Consider the following 18,497-nt stretch of genomic DNA (forward strand, 5'->3'; position numbering starts at 1 on the left):
TGTGGTTTAGGACCTTCATAAGGGGAGCTTCATTTCTAAACTCTGAGAAACCAAATGAATAATGCATAGGTTATTTACTCGACATGTGAAATGTCCCTAGGGACCCATGTGAGGTATTTAACAAGAACTACTTCAAGTAGTGGAATCCCTCTTAAGTACGAGATAACCAGACTACACTTGATTTAGCTTATTTCACAACTAGGACTCTGAGAGTTAGAGGAAACCATCATGGTACAAGGTAAATCTCTCCTTTGGAAATCTGGAAGGCGGCACTCTTAGTAGGAGATGAAGCATATTACTATCGGCATCTAGGCTAAAACAGGGACAATCACTCAAGCTGCTTACCCTTTGCCCAGAGTCCAACGTCCTATAGAACTGAGTATCTTCTAGAAGCCAGGAACTCTCTGGGGAAAACTGACACCCAACTACCTAAGAATAGCCCTGTCAATCTCAACTTCACCTCAATGCCCACTCACTCTGGAAGTAGACAGAGGACTTCGGGACCACATACTCCACCCTCACTAAACTCTAACAAGTATTAATATCCTAGAACCAGTTTCCTTCTGAACCCCAATAGTAGTGACAGCCAAATTAATGACAAAGATAATAAAATTACTTTTGTTAATTTATAACTATAATTCATAACTAATTTACAACTTTTACTAGACCTTAAGCCTCTCTGGTCTTTAGTTTTCTCATCCATAAAATGCAGCTAATACTTCACAAGGTAACATATGCAAAAAGCCCAAAATAATACCTGACAAATAGTAAGTACCAGACTTTGTTAGAACTTTCTGGCCGGGCGCGGTGGCTCAAGCCTGTAATCCCAGCACTTTGGGAGGCCGAGACAGGCGGATCACGAGGTCAGGAGATCGAGACCATCCTGGCGAACACGGTGAAACCCCGTCTCTACTAAAAAATACAAAAAAAAACTAGCCGGGCGAGGTGGCGGGCGTCTGTAGTCCCAGCTACTTGGGAGGCTGAGGCAGAAGAATGGCGTAAACCCGGGAGGCGGAGCTTGCAGTGAGCTGAGATCCGGCCACTGCACTCCAGCCTGGGCGACAGAGCAAGACTCCGCCTCAAAAAAAAAAAAAAAAAAAAAAAAAAAAAGAACTTTCTACTATTTGTTAGTATTTGCTACTTAGATAAAAGCTAAGAAGCTAATCCTTCGATGGGGTGGATTGGGAAGGGGTATCAAAGTCGAGGGAAAAAAAGATAAAATGCTAGGCCTTGAAAATAAATCTGCCAAAAATCAGATACTTATTAGTCTTAGACCTAGCAAGGTAGAAATTTGTGTGGTGGGGGACAGTGTTTATTATCAAGATAAACAGGTGAAGCCACAGATCTTAAGTGGGAGGAGGCCAGAGATCTTGTAATATGCCCCACACAATAAAGAAGTGTCCACACCACATGCCAAAAGCACGCCCACTGAGAAACTCTGAAAGAGCACAACGAAGCTGAAACAGGGTGGAGGAGACCTTTTACAGGAGACCTGTAAATGACTGAATACAGCAAAAATTCTTTGTAAGAGGAAACGTGAACTGAAACAATCTAAGAGTTATTCGAAAAATAAAAATAAAGGGAGTGGATCAGGCGCAGTGGCTCACGTCTGTAATCCCAGCACTTTGGGAGGCTGAGGTGGGCAGATCACAAGGTCAAGAGATTGAGACCACCCTGGCCAACATCATGCAACCCTTTCTCTACTAAAAATACAAAACTTAGCCAGGTGTGGTGCCACGCACCTGCAGTCCCAGCTACTTGGGAGGCTGAGGCAGGAGAATCGCTTGAACCCAGGAGGCAGAGGTTGCAGTGAGCTGAGATCACGCCACTGCACTCCAGCCTGGCGATAGAGTGAGACTCTGTCTCAAATAAATGAATGAATGAATGAATGAATGAATGAATGAATGAATGAATAAAGGGAGTGGATTCTTCCTAAAGAAGACCATCTAAAGATTACAGAAGCAGCTGGGTGCGGTGGCTCACGCCTGTAATCCCAACACTCTGGGAGGCTGAGGCAGGCGGATCACGAGGTCAAGAGTTCAAAACCAGCCTACTCAACATGGTGAAACCCCACCTCTACTAAAAATACAAAAATCAGCTGGGTATGGTGGCAGGTGCCTGTAATCCCAGCTACTCGGGAGCCTGAGGCAAGAGAATCGCTTGAACCCGGGAGGCAGAGGTTGTAGTGAGCCGAGATCACGCTACTGCACTCCAGCCTGGGCGACAGAGCAAGACTCCATCTCAAAAAAAAAAAAAAAAGAATTACAGAAACAACCACCCCACCAAAAACAGAAACCTCCAAAAAGCAATCTTTTGCTGTTAAAACAGAAAATTTGTCCAAGTTTGTGCCTAGGCAACAGAGTTCCACAGTCCATACTCTTAACCACTATATTACACTCGATAAGCTAGTAAGCCAAGTGAGCCAATCATGGTTATTATGGCAGTTTATTTTTTTCCCTGTGCTTATGGCTAAGGTTTTATACATAATCTATTCACTTTCTGTTACTGATACTAGGGTATGTTTTATAACCAATAATAATTTGAATTCAGTGAAATACTGTGCTTTATAAAATGGAATTAAACTGTTCACTGGAGCAGATAAAGGTTGGCAAACTATACCGCACAGAGCTCCAGCAGTCACCCCAGACACACAAGGACTGGGAAACACAGGCCCAAGGAGGCCTCCAATTCAATGAAAACATTTCATTTTTATCCTTTCCCATTTTACAAGAAGGCATTCATATATACTTCTGTTAAAGAAAAGGTTCCATAGCTTAACAAAAATGCTTCAAAACTACAAAATCAAATGAATTATTAAAATCCCTTGAAGGCATTAGATTCCACAAAGTCCTGAGAAACAACTTACAGACTATAAGACCAAAAAAGGGTTTTTAAGTTAAAATTAGAAGTTTTTTTTTTTTTTTTGAGACGGAGTCTGGCTGTGTCGCCCAGGCTGGAGTGCAGTGGCGCGATCTCGGCTCACTGCAAGCTCCGCCTCCCGGGTTCCCGCCATTCTCCCGCCTCAGCCTCCGAGTAGCTGGGACTACAGGCGCCCGCCACCGCGCCCGGCTAGTTTTTTTGTATTTTTAGTAGAGACGGGGTTTCACCGTGTTAGCCAGGAGGGTCTCGATCTTCTGACCTCGTGATCCACCCGCCTCGGCCTCCCAAAGTGCTAGGATTACAGGCTTGAGCCACCGTGCCCGGCCAAAATTAGAAGTTTTAAGTTAAAAATTTAATGTTTTTGCCCCAATCATCTTCAAAAAATTCATGGTGGGTAAGCACAAAATCAAATTAAAAAAAAAAAATGAAAAAAATTCATGGAAAATGAGTATTATGAAAAAACTATGCATGGATTTCAATTTGTTTTTGCATCAAAATAAACTCATACTAGCTTATTATAACAAATCTGAACAGCATCTAGTTTGAGGCACCAAGGAGAAGACATCAGTTCAAAAAAAAAAAAAAAACCCTATCAAAGCAATATGAATTTTGCTAAAATTGAAGCAAGGGTAAACATCCAATTCATAGTGAAGTTTGAATCCACTATGGAAGATCACTGATGCTTTACAAAAAGTTTACGGGGGCCGGGCGTGGTGGCTCACGCCTGTAATCCCAGCACTTTGGGAGGCCGAGGCGGGCGGATCATGAGGTCAGGAGATTGAGAATATCCTGGCTAACACGGTGAAACCCCATCTCTACCAAAAATACAAAAAATTAGCTGGGCATGGTGGCGGGCGCCTGTAGTCCCAGCTACTTGGGAGGCTGAGGCAGGAGAATGGCATGAACCCGGGAGGCGGAGCTTGCAGTGAGCCGAGATTGTGCCACTGCACTCCAGCCTGGGCGACAGAGCGAGACTCCGTCTCAAAAACACACACACACACACCAAAAAAGTTTATGGGGACAATGCCCCAAAGAAATCAGCAGTTTATGAATGGATAACCTGTTTCAAGAAGGGACAACATGATGCTGGAGATGCCCATAGCAGCGGACCATCCACATTAATTTTGGAGGAAAAAATTAATCTTGTCTGTGCTCTAACTGAACCAGAGCCAACGATTAATAGCAGAAACAACAGCCAACACCACAGACATCTCAACTGATTCAGCTTACACAGTTCTGACTAAAAAATTAAAGGTGAGCAAACTTTCCAATCAATGGGTACCAAAACTGTTGAACCCAGATTAGCTGCAGACAAGAGCAGAGCTTTCAATGGAAATCTTAAGCAAGTGGGATCAAAAGCCTGAAGTATTTATCAAATAACTACAACAGGAGATGAAACATAGCTTTACCACTGTGACCTTAAAGACAAAGCACAATCAAAGCAATGGCTACCAAGAGGTGGAAGTGGGCCAGTCAAAGCAAAAGTGCACCAGTCAAGAGCAAAGGTCATAGCAACAATTTTTTTTTGGCTCCTCAGGGTATTTTGCTTGTCAACTTTCTAGAGGGCCGAAGAATACTAATATTGTTTTGAGAGCGGGGCACAGTGGCTCACGCCTGTAATCCCAGCACTTTAGGAGGCTGAGGTGGGAGGACCACTTGACTCCAGGAATTGAGACCAACCTGGGCAACATAGGGAGGTCTCGTCTCTACCAAAAAAAAAAAAAGTATCATGGCACATGCCTGTAGTCCCAGCTGCTTGGGAGACTGAGGCAAGAGGATCGCTCGAGTCCAGGACTTCGAGTCCAGTGAGCTATGATCGTTCTACTGCACTCCAGCCTGGATGACCAATGAAAAAAAAAAAAAAGGAAAGAAAGAGAGGCCAGGTGCAGTGGCTCACGTCTGTAATCCTAGCACTTTTGGGAGGCCAAGGTGGGCAGATCACCTGAGGTCAGGAGTTCAAGAACAGCCTGGTCAACATGGTGAAACCCCGCCTCTACTGAAAATACCAAAAAAGTACCTGGGTGTGGTGGTGAGTGCCTGTAACCCCAGCTACTCAGAAGGCTGAGGCAGGAGAATCGCTTGAACCCGGGAGGCAGAGGCTGCAGTGAGCCGAGATCATGTCACTGCACTCCAGCCTGGGCGACAAGAGCAAGGCTCCATCTCAAAAAAAAAAAAAAAAAGTACGTGTGTGTGTGTTAGTTTTAAGAAAGTCAGCCAAAGCTTTAGCAGAAAAAGATCTTCTCCACTATGAGCTCCTGCTCATTCCTCTCATCAAGCAAAGGCAATTTTCTAACAGTTTCCATGGGAAATCATTAGGCATCCACCTTACAGTCCTGATTTGGTTCCTTCTACTTTCTTTTTGTTTCCTAGTCTTAAAAAATCTTTAATGGACACCTAGTTTTCTTGTAATAATAATGTAAAAACACCTGCATTTACATGGTTAAATTCCTAGGACCCTCAGTTCTTTGGGGATGGACTAAATGGCTGTTATCATTACTTACAAAAGTGTCTTGAACCTGATGAAGCTTATGCTGAGAAATAAAGTTTATATATCTTATTTTTATCTTTTTTTTTTTTTTTTTTTTTTTTTTTAAATATGAAGCCTTCACTCTGTCATCCTGGCTGGAGTGCAATGGCGTGATCTCGGCTCACAGCAACCTCTGCCTCCCAGGTTCAAATGATTCTCCTGACTCAGCCTCCCGAGTAGCGGGATTACAGGTGTGAGCCACCTGCCCAGCTAAATTTTGTATTTTCAGTAGAGAGGGGATTTCACTAGATTGGCCAGGCTGGTCTTGAACTCCTGACCTCAAGTGATCTGTCTCCCTCAGCCTCCCAAAGTGCTGGTATTACAGGCTTGAGCCACTGCACCCAGCCTTTACTTTTATCTTTTAATTCCATTTTTCCAAGATCTTTTTAAAGTCCCCTCATATTTATACTCCAACTACTTTTGAATTTGAGAGAGTTGCTATGAGTATAAAATGTAATGTCCCACATAGTGATAATTATTTTAAATTTAACACTAAAAACACACACACATAAAACAAGACTAGCGTTCTTAACCACTAGGGAACATTGATAAGTAGTATTTTTTCTTTTTTTTTTTCTTTTTTTTTTTTGAGACGGAGTCTCGCTCTGTCGCCCAAGCTGGAGTGCAGTGGCTGGATCTCAGCTCACTGCAAGCTCCGCCTCCCGGGTTCACGCCATTCTCCTGCCTCAGCCTCCCGAGTAGCTGGGACTACAGGCGCCCGCCACCTCGCCCGGCTAGCTTTTTGTACTTTTTAGTAGAGATGGGGTTTCACCGTGTTAGCCAGGATGGTCTCGATCTCCTGACCTCGTGATCTGCCCGCCTCGGCCTCCCAAAGTGCTGGGATTACAGGCTTGAGCCACAGCGCCCGGCCGTAGTATTTTTTCATCAAAGGGATTTTTTTTTAAGTCATGTATATTGTCTTCTTCTCCCCTTAAAAATGGTGGCATGTATTTAAAAAATTTACTAAGTAGCCACTCTCCATTCTGCATTAAGCTCAACATTTCTGAGAGTTACAAAGATAAATCAGACATGTGTCACCTTCAGTTTTAAAGGTGACATGAGACATTTATCAAACTAAATGGGTAGAAAGAGGTAAAGTGCCAAGAGAAGAAACAAAGGAGTGAGAAGTGAAGAGCTAATATAAAGGAGCTCAGCTGTGGGAGAAACCACTTCCAACCCCAGATGAGGGGATTCTTATCAGACACTGCCTGAAAATGGAGTCCTACAGGGAAGGGACAAATAATCTCTCTGCATTTTGATATGTGATTATTCAATTATTCAACAAATTGTTCACAATTTCATGGGAAAAAATAGGATAAGCAAAACAAATACCTAATATACAATGTGTTAAATATAGTAACAAGCATGTGCATGATATTAATGAAGGAGGAAGGATGAATTTTCTTAGGGTAGTGGAGAGAGTAAGCAAGGGGGAGGAAGCAAGGAGGAAAGGTGACTTGGGCAGGGCCTTGAGGATGAGCAGCAATTTGATGAAATAAAAGGATTATTTCAGGCAATGAGAGAAATGAGCAAGGGCATGGAGAAGTGAAAGCATATGGCATCTTTGGGGACTGACTGTTGGGGAGTTAGGGGATAACTGAAGATGGGAGTGAAAATGAGGCCAGGCCAGATCGTGAGCTTTATATTCTGTGCCAAGGAGTTTAGCTTCATTACAGTAGGTACAAAGGCTTTAGGCAAAGAATGATGTCACATAAGCACTATGAGACTCTAATATTAACATTTCTAAAGTTGCCACTGGCTGCAAAAACATATATGAGATCATTAATTCTAGGACTTCTAGAAATAACTCCAAAGGTCCCACTGGCCTACAGGCCATGAGTCCAGTTAAGAGCTCCCTGAAGGCAAGTACTATGTACTATTTATTTGTTTTTGATCTCCAGGACACAGGATATAGTGCAACCAATAGGAATCAGTTTGTGATTAGGAATGACAGAACAAATGATGGCTCCCAGGTTTCCGACCCGATTATCTCAGGGGGGGTGCCAATGAGAAGGATATAAGGTTGGTTTTTTTGTTTTGTTTTGTTTTGAGACAGGGACTCACTCTGTAATCCAGACTGGAGTGCAGTGGCATGATCATGGTTCACTGCAACCTTGACCTCCTAGGCTCAAGCAATTCTCCCACCTCAGCCTCCCAAGGAGCTGGGATGACAGGTTCACATCACCATGCCTGGCTAATTTATTTTTATTTTTTGTAGAGACAAGGTCTCTCTGTTTTGCCCAGGCTGATCTCGAACCCCTAGGTTCATGCAATTCTCCCACTTCAGCCTCCCAAAGTGCTGGGATTACAGGCATGTGCCACCATGTCCAGCAAATATAAATTCTGTCTGGGAGATGTTAAAAGTTCTGCCCATAACAAGTTAAAACATGGGTGTGGGGTTCTGAAAAGAGGCCACAGCTATAGATATTAATTTGAGCATCGCCGTGTATGGTATACTGGTGACAGCTGAAGCCACATGGGTGGATGAGGTCACCAACCATGAATGGGGCTCAACTGAGAATCTAGGAATCCCAGGGTAAAGTTGAGAATAGACAGAGACAGAGAAAGAACAGAGAAGAGGAAGAGAAACAGGAGAGATGTCCTATGAGTCTAAGAAAGTACATATTTCAAAAAACATGTGTAGTATGGTGCCAAATGATCATTAAAAGGTCAGCTGGTATGAAGACTGTAAACAGGCTATTGGATTTGGAAGCAGGGTAGTCACCGATTAACTTTCACTGGAGTGGGGAGTGGATAAAAGATAAATTGGGTTGAAGAGTGTATGGAAAATGTGAAAGAGACAGACAGTACAGGTCACTGCTCAAAAAATCTGGCAATAAAGAGAAGGGAGTGAGATATGTTAGCAGTTTGACAAGTAGGTTGGAAGAAGTATGCACATTTTGTGCATTATCTGTTTTATATGACTTGTGTCCAGAGATTTTGAGAACAAGGACTGCCTTTAGTACTCTTATAGCATCTACCAGCTTATATAATAAAAACAACAGCACTAAATATTTATTTAGAATGCAAAATATAATACCTCATACAGGTCACTAAATTATATTCCTAGGATAAAAGAAAGAGCACTAGACTAAATCAATTAGTCATAAAATGCAAATCATTTACCTGCATGGGGTGACTGTTAAAAAGAGGCCATGCCCTGTCATGCAATTTGACAGGCTCTGTGAGCAACACTGGGGATGTTGTAAGATGTTACCTTAGTTCCTTCACCCTGGGCTGCACAAGGACATACTCACCTCCATAGTAGAGTCCTGTAGCAGTGCACATCCGCCACTGTCCCTGATACATTCCTGCTCTGCTGGGGCTGCACATCTGGACGCTGACATCTGCAATCTCTTGGGGCTCTAGCGATCTCACCATCACCATGTTCACATGTCCAAATTGGTCTCCCCCGACATATTTAAGACAAACCCCTGGAGGCCAGGCCTCTGCCCCTGAGTTCAAGCAAAAGAAAAAAATGTTAGGCAATCAATGGTCCTATGCCGGGTGCAGTTTATTATGAAACTGTAGAAGAGGCCTCTTTCTTTTTCTCACATACATACGTAAACCTAACCACATACACCTGAGCCATATATTGTCTCACACAACTGATCAAAAGGAATTATCAGAACCAACAACCTCTGACCAATAATCTAACCCTATGAAGAAGCACATAAGGCAAAAGCAAGGCAGTTCCTTAAGACAATGAGTGTTTCAGGTGACTCCAGGGAAGGCCACACATTACACTGAATCTGTAGAACCTAAGAATGATGTCCATGAAGAGCCATGGAGATGAAACACAGGCCCATGCTTAGGGGACAGCTCTCTCTACTAAAAGGTAACATATGTCCATTTTCACAGTATATCTGATTGTTGCCAGTTTTTCCACAGAAACAAGAGGATGAAGCACACAAGGAGTAATTTCAATGGTATTATTCTCAACTTAAAATTGCTTTTTGCCTGAAGTATGACTTTTCTTCTGGGGTCCATACCTATAAAATACTCAAGAGCTCAAGAGACCACATGAATATAAAAGGCAGTAAAAGTTTAGACCTCAGGTGGTGATGAAAATATAAATAATGGGGTGATCTCCCCTGATAACATCAATGAACTGTGGTTGCAAGAACAATGGCACCTGGCACCAGCTGGAGGTACTTGCGGAAAGGATGGGAAGAAGGGTCAATCAGATGTGTCAAAGGGAGATAGATTTTTACAGAGTTATAGGTTAAATCAAACACGATTTAACCTGTAACTCTCATAGAGTAAAGAGTCGCCCAGGCTGAAGTACAATGGCACGATCTCTGGCTCACTGCAACCTCCGCCTCCCGGCTTCACGCAATTCTCCTGCTTCAGCCTCCTGAGTAGCTGGGATTACAGGCACACACCACCATGCCTGGCTAATTATTGTATTTTTACAAGAGATGAGGGTTTTACCATGTTGGCTAGGCTGGTCTCGAACTGCTGACCTCATGATCCGCCCGCCTCGGCCTCCCAAAGTGCTGGGATTACAGGTGTTAGCCACCGCACCTGGCCTAATCTTTGTATTTTTAGTAGAGATGGGGATTCACCATGTTGGCCAGGCTGACCATGAACTCCTGACCTCAGGTGATCTGCCCGCCTCAGCCTCCCAAAGCACTGGAATTACAGGCGTCAGCCATGGTGCCCAGCCAGTATCCACTCTTGTGTACCTATTTTCATGTAACTAATTCATAAGAAATCTATGTGTTGACTAGTTCTCACTAGTCAAGCAGTATAGGCAGCCACACAGTGACTAGATGTGATCTTTCCCGTGAAGTCTCTCCAATATGCAGCAATTGATAAACTCCTTTTTAACTGTAGACAGAAACCTCTATATATCTTTTTTTGGAATGTATACATTCATTATAAAAACATACCACTGTGAAAAGTTGAACATAGCAGGACTCTCAGAACAGAGGGTGCTTGTCATTTATCTGCTATCAGTACTCTAAGATGCCTCAGTTCTTTGCTCTCTAAGTGCCCAGTTCTGACATACCTGATGGCTCACTACTGGAAATAAACCAGACAGAGAAAGGAAACCAGAGTTCCATTCCTGAAATCTCAGCTCCATTATGAATGGCACCCTCTGTGCTCCTTGGGTCTTAAGGGGTAGCAGCTAAAGCAGTGGCCACTATGTTTTAGCCTAACTTCTTTTTAAAAAATTTGCCAACAAAATGTCCTAAGTTAACCCTACAAAAGGCAACCACTGCTGCTGGAAAGGTTGTGGATGATACACTGACAATACATGCAATTTATCTTCCTCATTTCTGAGGTCTGGCAAAAGCCTATTTGTCTTACAACAAGCAGAATAGCAGCTGACATGAAGCACCTTACAAAATGTCAGTCTCCTTAAAGACCAAAATCCAAGAGAAAAACTATACTACTATCATGGGGCTAAATCCACAGTTATTCTTTAAGATACACACATACACACACATACACATACCCATACACCTGCAGCAAGATAATGTCTGTTTTTATGAAAACCCAAAAATATGTCTGTTTTTTGAACTTACAAGAAAATAAGGCAAACCAAGACTGGGTGTGAAAAAGACTTAGCTCTCCTAGGCACAACCACAAGCAGCTGAGATGATTGGGTCATCTTAGCTGTGCAAAAGGAGTGCTGCTATATTCCAGAGAAACTGAGTTAGTCGGTAAAACATTAAGTGGGTAACGTTAAACACTGGCATTTGGCTAAGGTCCTGCACTTCTTGGTACTCCAGATACCTATTAGTTCTCAGTGGAGTATTTAAAGAGCCTCTGGGAAAAAAACTGGAAGACTTATCCACCAACAACTCTGAAGTGTTCATTGGCTATGAAGTGAAAAACCAATCATCTGCCTTCTGAGCGTTATCAATGATACATATAGCTCTTATAGTCACAACTGTTAGGTCAAACAACTCTGAAAAGGTCAAAGATAATGATGTTTGATACAGAAGGAAGGGAAATACAATGAGTTGTCTGGACTACACTAAGCATACCTGAAATCTGAATTCGAGAAGTATAATAGAACTGGGCTCCAAATTAAGTCTCAGTTGCAAACTGGATTAATGGGGGATAGATTTCTATCTAGAAGAAAAGAAAAACTAATCCACGTTTTATGACATTCCTAGTTAAGTATCACAATCAAGTATATAATTAAGGCTGTAATTCTCCAGATATGAAATATCACTTTATTTTTTAAAATAAAGTAAAAACAAAACAAAAAACCTGTCATGTTACAATTTTGAGATGGTAGCAAGCATCACAAAAATCAAAAGTCCAACAGTCCCAGAAATCCTGGGACTTAGTAAGTATATACAATTATAGAAATAGTCTGGAGACAGTAAGGAATATCCAAATAGCAATGCAGAAGACAAACCTTAATGATGATCTCCTTTTTAACCCTTATAAGTGTGGACACTGCATTTCATATTAAGCTCCATGAAAGCAGAAACCTTCATCAATCTTGTGACCATTTCTCCCTTGTACCTAATAAAGTGACTGGAACATAATAAAATGTGTTGAATGAAAGAAGCAAAATTATCTTCTCTAGAATCATACTGAAGAGAAAGGTAGAAAGCTAACTATTTTAATGCACTAAAAGAAAAATGGAGGAAATAATCGTTCTTTCTCAAGTTCTTTTCCCATCCCTTTAATTCACTTCTATGAAGTTCAAAAAATAAAGACAACTCTGGATCAATATGCCCAAGATACCCTCTCATATGACAATCACAAAAATTTCACCAAAGTCTGAGAAACACTAGGGTTATCATAACATGCTCAGCTTAATATTTACTACAATTGTACAACAGAGCACTGAGAAGCTCTAGGTGCTGGTAAAGAGAATTCTGTCCACTCATATTTTTAGAGGGACAGTTTCAAATTTTCATTTTAACTCCCAAGTTTTCTGCTCAGGTTTACTAAGCTTCCAATGCTTCCACAGTGACAGAAGTCTGAATCCTAAAATTCTGCATCTATGTTATTAAATGTCTCAGTTCTGTTTTTGCAAATCTAATAAAGGACTTAAAAAATATTAGGAGTTTAAGTTTATTTATTTCTATTTATTTATTTATCTTATTATTCATTTATGAGATGGAGTCTCACTCTGCCACCCAGGCAGGAGTGCAGCGGCGTGTTCTTGGCTCACTGCAACCTCTGCCTCCCAGGTTCATGTAAGTCTCCTGCCTCAGCCTCTCGAATAGGCAGGATTATAGGCACCTGCCACCATGACTGGCTAATTTTTTTGTAGTTTTAGTAGAGATGGGGTTTCACCATGTTGGACAGGCTGGTCTTGAACTCCTGACCTCAGGTGATCCACCGGCCTCAGCCTCCCAAAGTAGTGGGATTACAGGGTTGAGGCACCACGCCTGGCCAGGAATTTAATTTTAAACAGCGTGTGACGTTTGCCTTCTTCGGGGAACGCTATTGGGACAACTATATGAGGTCCCTATCAGTCTCATCTGTGGTATATTTGAATGCCCAGCACGCCTAAAACATGACAAGACAGAAGTGCATGAAAATTATTATTTATGTAGCTCTTTCAGTGAGTGCTTATTTCTTACGGAGGTTATGAATGAGAGTAAGACAGCCAGAGGAAAAATTGCCAGGGCCTGCCCTACTTCTATGTTACTACTCTATTTACAGAAAGAACTCAGGCCAGATTAGGATGACACCAAAGAACCTGTGCACATGCATGTTCTTCCTCTCTCAAATAACATGCCTGATACTCAGTTATGCGTGGCCGGATTCTCCTTAACCAAATGGAAAACATCCAATTTATAGACATAAAACTACTCTACAGCTGGGTGGGCAACTTCCAGAAGAAGAGAAAACCTATTTATTCAAAGCACCTTGAAAGATAAAATCTCTAGCAACTGCTACCTCACCTTTCAAGATCTGTTCAGGCACAAGAATGCCCTTTCACACAAGGAAAGAGATTCAGAGGCTGTTTTAAACTGAGGTTACAAAGCAAATGCAGAGGGGAAAAGCAGTCAGGCCCACCAATAGAGATTTTTGTAAGTCAACATGAAAGGTAGGCTTTGGGGGTTCTGATTTGACATTCTAACTACTGCATACCAACCTCCCCAAGCTCCCCATTAGCCCAAGTAACAGTCTAGTAAGTAAGCAGATATATCAAGAGGCTTTCTGAAATACGAAATGGTCAGTCTGCCACAAGATGGTATTTAAAACATTTCAACAGTACTCTAACAACTTTCAGTATTTAAAAACACTGAAGAGCTCACAGAAAGCCAGGCCATTTTCACTGTTTTCACTATAAGTAAACAAGGTACTGGCTTCACTTTAAAATAAACAAATGAAACTTGAATAAGTCACACTTTCCAAACCTCATTTATTTAAAAAAATATATATAGATAGATTCCAAAAAACTTTTTTTTTTTTTTTTTGAGACAGAGTCTGGCTCTGTTGCCCAGGCTGGAGGGCAGTGGCGCAATCTTGGCTCACTACAACCTCTGCCTCCTGGGTTCAAGTGATTCTTATGCCTCAGCCTCCTGAGTAGCTGGGACTACAGGCGTGCAACACCATGCCCAGCTAATTTTTTGAATTTTTAGTAGGTGGGGTTTTGCCATGTTGGCCAGGCTGGTCTTGAACTCTTGACCTCAAGTGATCTGCTCACTTTGGCCTCCCAAAGTGCTGGGATTACAGGTGTGAGCCACTGCACCCAGCCTCTGAAAGCATTTTTGATCAGTAACACAGCAGGTTTTAAATTCAGAATAAAAACATGACAAATAAAAGTTATTATTAAATGAAGAAATTGTCTTGATATTTTTTAAAAGCAGGCAAAATTAAGCAAGGTGAGAAAGAAATTAGGCAAAGTATAGTAGACTTTGAACAAGTAAGAATTTCAAGAAAAATAGAAAATATGGCTATTTTCCTCTGTTACCATGTACCTCCCAAACTAACAATGCACCACTGTTATAACTAAAAAGGAAAGGGGCGAATGAAATTTTACAAAGCCACAGGTGTCCTGAGTCATCCACAACATTGCGTCAGTCCAAACTATGTGTTTGGTCAATGACACACTGAACTTTCCTCCAAAGGAGAGTTACTTCTAAATATGCCAGAAAAACTAAGAATAACAATTCAATTTGGTACATTCTTACATAAAAGGCTGGTCTAGCCAGTCTTTCTCCATCATAAAGAACTGAATTGTAAAGAACTGAAAAGTAAACCAAATCAATAAAAGGTCACTTTTATAGCTTTATTTGAGTCCCCAGAGTTTTAAATCATCTCACATCAAATTAACTTGCTAGACAGGGCACCCCCAGAACCACATATTCTTAGCTAAATACTCTCTTTTGCCTAGTTTTCCACCTCTCAGAATTTCTCTGAAGTTCTCATTAATAATAAGAAAGTTAAAACACCCTCCATCAGTCAACATAAATTGTCATTAGATGTGACGAGAAATACGAAACCCAACGCCTGCCCCCAAAAGTCATTAGAAAATAATTTAAGACCAGGTGCAGTGGCTCATGCCTGTAATCCCAGCATTTTAGGCGGCCAAGGTGGGAGGATAGTGTGAGCCCAGGAGTTTGAGAACGGCCTGAGAAACACAATGAAACCCTATTTCTACAAAAACTTTAAAAAATTAGCCAGGCATGGTGCGGTGGCTCGTATCTGTAATCAAAACTACTCACGAGGCCAAGGCAAGAGAATCACTCGAGCCCAGGAGGCCAAGATTGCGCCACTGCACTCCCAGCCTGGGTGACAGAGTGAGACCTTGAAGAAAAGAAAGAAAGAGAGAAAAGAAAGAGAGAAAAGCGAGAGAGAGAAAGAAAGAGAAAGAAAGAAAAGAAAGAGAAAGAAAGAAAGAAAGAAAGAAAGAAAGAAAGAAAAGAAAGAAAGAAAGAAAGAAAGAAAGAAAGAAAGAACGAAAGAAAGAGAAAGAAAGAAGAGAAAGAAGAAAGAAAGAAAGAAAGAAAGAAAGAAAGAAAGAAAGAAAGAAAGAAAGAAAGAAAGAAAGAAAGAAAGAAAGAAAGAAACAAGAACAAAGAAAGCAGAATAGGGGGTCGAATAAGGAAGGAAGAAAAGGAGGCAGGGAAGGCAGGGAGGAAGGAGGGAAGGGAAGGGAAGGAAAGGAAAAAGGAAAGGAAAGGAAAAAGGAAAGGAAAGGAAGGAAAGGAAAAAGGAAAGGAAAGGAAAGGAGAAAGAAAAGGAAAGATTTAGACACAGAGACACTATTTTCAAAGAACTATGGTTAACTTATTTATGTATTTATTTTTATTTATTTAATGTTTTTTGAGACAGAGTCTCACTCTGTCACCCAGCCTGGAGTGCAGTGGCATGATTTCAGCTCACCGCAACCTCCACCTCCTGGGTTCAAGCAATTCTCCTGCCTCAGCCTCCCAAGTAGCTGGGATTAAAGGTGCCCAACACCATATCCGGCTAATTTTTGTATTTTTAGAATGGGTTTCATCATGTTGGCCAAACTGGTCTCCAACTCCTGACCTCAGGTGATCCTTCCACCTCAGTCTCCCAAAGCTGGGATTACAGGCATGAGCCACTATGCCCAGCCTATGGTTAGCTTATTTCTAGTGTGTCTTAAAAGAGGCTGCAGCACATCAAAACAATGTTTTTCTTGTATTTTTTTCTTTTTTCTTTTTAGTGTTTGTAGAGACAGGATCTCATTACATTGCCAAAGCTGGTCTTAAATTCCTAGGCTCAAGTGATCCTCCTGTCCTGCCTTGACCTGTAAAAGTGCTGGGAGGCCATGTGCAATGTACACATAGGTAATCTCAGCTATCCAAGTGAGAGGATAGCTTGAGCCCAAGAGTTCAAGATCAGCCTGGGCAACACAGGAAGACTCCATCTCTACAATTAAAAAATTAGCTGGGCATAGTAGTGCATGCCTGTGGTCCCAGCTACTCGGGAGAGGCTGAGGCAGGAGGATTGCCTGAGCCCAGGAGGTCAAGGATACAATGAGCAATGATCATAACACTGAACTCCAGCCTGGGCAACAGAGCGAGATGCTGCCTCAAAAAAAAAAAAAAAAAAAAAAAAAAAAAGTGCTTGGATTCTGTGTGTGAGTCACCACACCCAACCTGTATTTTTTTTTTTTCAACCAACAATTTCTCTGTCTCCCATTTTGAGCAAATTCCCGTATTTCCTACCCTATTTTTCAAAGTGGTATTAATGTCTCAGATAACCTAATGAAATTTCAGAGACAATCATCCTTCTGGTTGCAAAAAAAAAAAAAAAAAAAATGAGCTTTCAAAAGAGCAGATGCTCACAGCTCTTTCCAACTACCTTGTTCTATTCAAGGATATACCTCCTCTAGCCTGTTGGAAATGACTGGAAGATTAATTAGAGCAGAAATAAAGTGATGAAGTAAAACCGTACAGGTGGAGACAATACTCCATCATATACAAGTCTAGTTCCTAGTAACAAAACCAATATTGGATTGTGTTTAGATCCCATTAAGTTATAGGTGGCTTAGAAGCATGAGACATAAATTCTTCTTCCTACTTTAGAGCAGGAGATACTTCACTAATGTTTGGTCATCACACCAGTACAAGAAAATGCTACATATCATGTGTAAGAGAAAGCTCGCAGTTACACAATCACATACACAAGCTAAAACATTTCCTTCTTATTTAACTATTAAGAAAATGAAAACTAGGCAAGGGATGATTGCCCATTATGTACTTACCAGAATTTTGGATCCGCCATGTTTTTACAAACTGAGTATCAGGAGGTATTGACTCCCCTTCTCCTATGGTGACATCTTCAACAAAGGACATAGAGGGCACACTGATGTTTGGGCTCTCAAAGTCATAATAGGCGCCAATTGCTGCTTGGAGGTTCCTACAGAAAAAAGAGAAAAGGCAACAGACTTCAGTACCGTCCAGACGATATTATCCTGTTAAACAAAAGGAAAAAGCCTGTTTCTTAGGGTTTGTCACAGAACCTGAGGCTCCTGGCATACAAGTCTTTAAAGCCTTGTATTCTGGCTGAGGAACAACAGGAAAACCACCAGCACCAACAAATTTGTGTATCACTTTCTTCCCACATAGAAAGTAACAAACATTAGTACCATCAGCAACAGTATGAGGATATCTCCCTTGTTACCCACAGGAAAACAAGAATGGGTAAAGAAATCAATTAAAAGAGATCTCTATAACTATGGAATTCAAAGAAGCACAACTTTTTATTTTGTATTATTATTATTTTTTTATTTTTTTTTTTAAAAGAGAGAGAGGCAGGGTTTCGCCATGTTGCCCAGGTTAGCCTTGAACTCCCGAGCTCAAGCGATCCATCCATCTCAGCCTCCCAAAGCGCTAGGATTACAAGCATGAGTCACTGAGCTCAGCCAGAAGCTCCACTTTTTAAAATAAAGTAATATGTGCACATAATTTGAAGTTTCATACAAAGAAAACCATGTTCTCTTTTTTCCCCAACACACACACAGATATAACTGTTCATATTACTTTCTTAAATATCCTTCCAGAACTTTCTTATATTCAAGCAAACATCATATACAATCTTATTTTCCCTCTTTTTTATACAAATGGTAGCATAATATACAATGCCCTTTGCTTATTCTCTTAATGCTATATCTTGGAAACATCTCTGTTAGTACATAAAGAGCATCCTCATTGTTTTTTACAGCTGTAACCACTATACAGATGGCTCATCATTTAACCAGTAGACTTTTGAGTTTGTTTCCAGTCATTAACTCTTTCATAAATATGTTTAAGCACACATAGTTTTGTATACATGCAAGTGTATCTGTGAGATAAATTCCTAGTAAGTGATACTGCTGTGACAGAGTTTGTGGTTTTAATAAATATATCCAAACTTCCCTCAATAAAAGTTATACACTAATGGTCCCGCCAAAAATATAGGAGTGTGCCTATTTTCCCCACTTGCTCATCAGTGGTGTTTCTCTAACATTTTGGATTTCTCCCATCTAATAGGTTAAAAATATATATATCTCAGTGAGATTTTGAGAGGCTGAGTATCTTTTTACAGGTTTAAGAGCCATTTGTAAAGGCTGGGCTCAGTGGCTCACACCTGTAATGCCAGCACTTTGGGAGGCCAAGGTGGGTGGATCATGGGGTCAGGAGTTCAA

The 18,497-nt window shown here is 41.2% G+C and overlaps 1 protein-coding gene across 2 annotated transcripts in view; it reads right to left on the bottom strand.

Moving 5' to 3' along the window:
* ILRUN (inflammation and lipid regulator with UBA-like and NBR1-like domains) overlaps positions 1–18,497 on the bottom strand; it is a 109,224-nt gene that overhangs the window by 55,671 nt on the left and 35,056 nt on the right. The window contains exons 2-3 of one of the 2 annotated variants that reach the window (XM_010358060.2): positions 17,076–17,230; positions 8,665–8,862 (exon numbers count right to left, since the gene is read on the bottom strand). In XM_010358060.2, the coding sequence (XP_010356362.1) occupies positions 8,665–8,862; positions 17,076–17,230 (353 nt within the window). The remainder of the gene's footprint in view (positions 1–8,664; positions 8,863–17,075; positions 17,231–18,497) is intronic. The other variant, XM_010358061.2, reaches the window with a different exon arrangement.

Source organism: Rhinopithecus roxellana, chromosome 4 (assembly GCF_007565055.1).
Source record: "Rhinopithecus roxellana isolate Shanxi Qingling chromosome 4, ASM756505v1, whole genome shotgun sequence".
Classification (NCBI taxonomy): Eukaryota; Metazoa; Chordata; class Mammalia; order Primates; family Cercopithecidae; genus Rhinopithecus; species Rhinopithecus roxellana.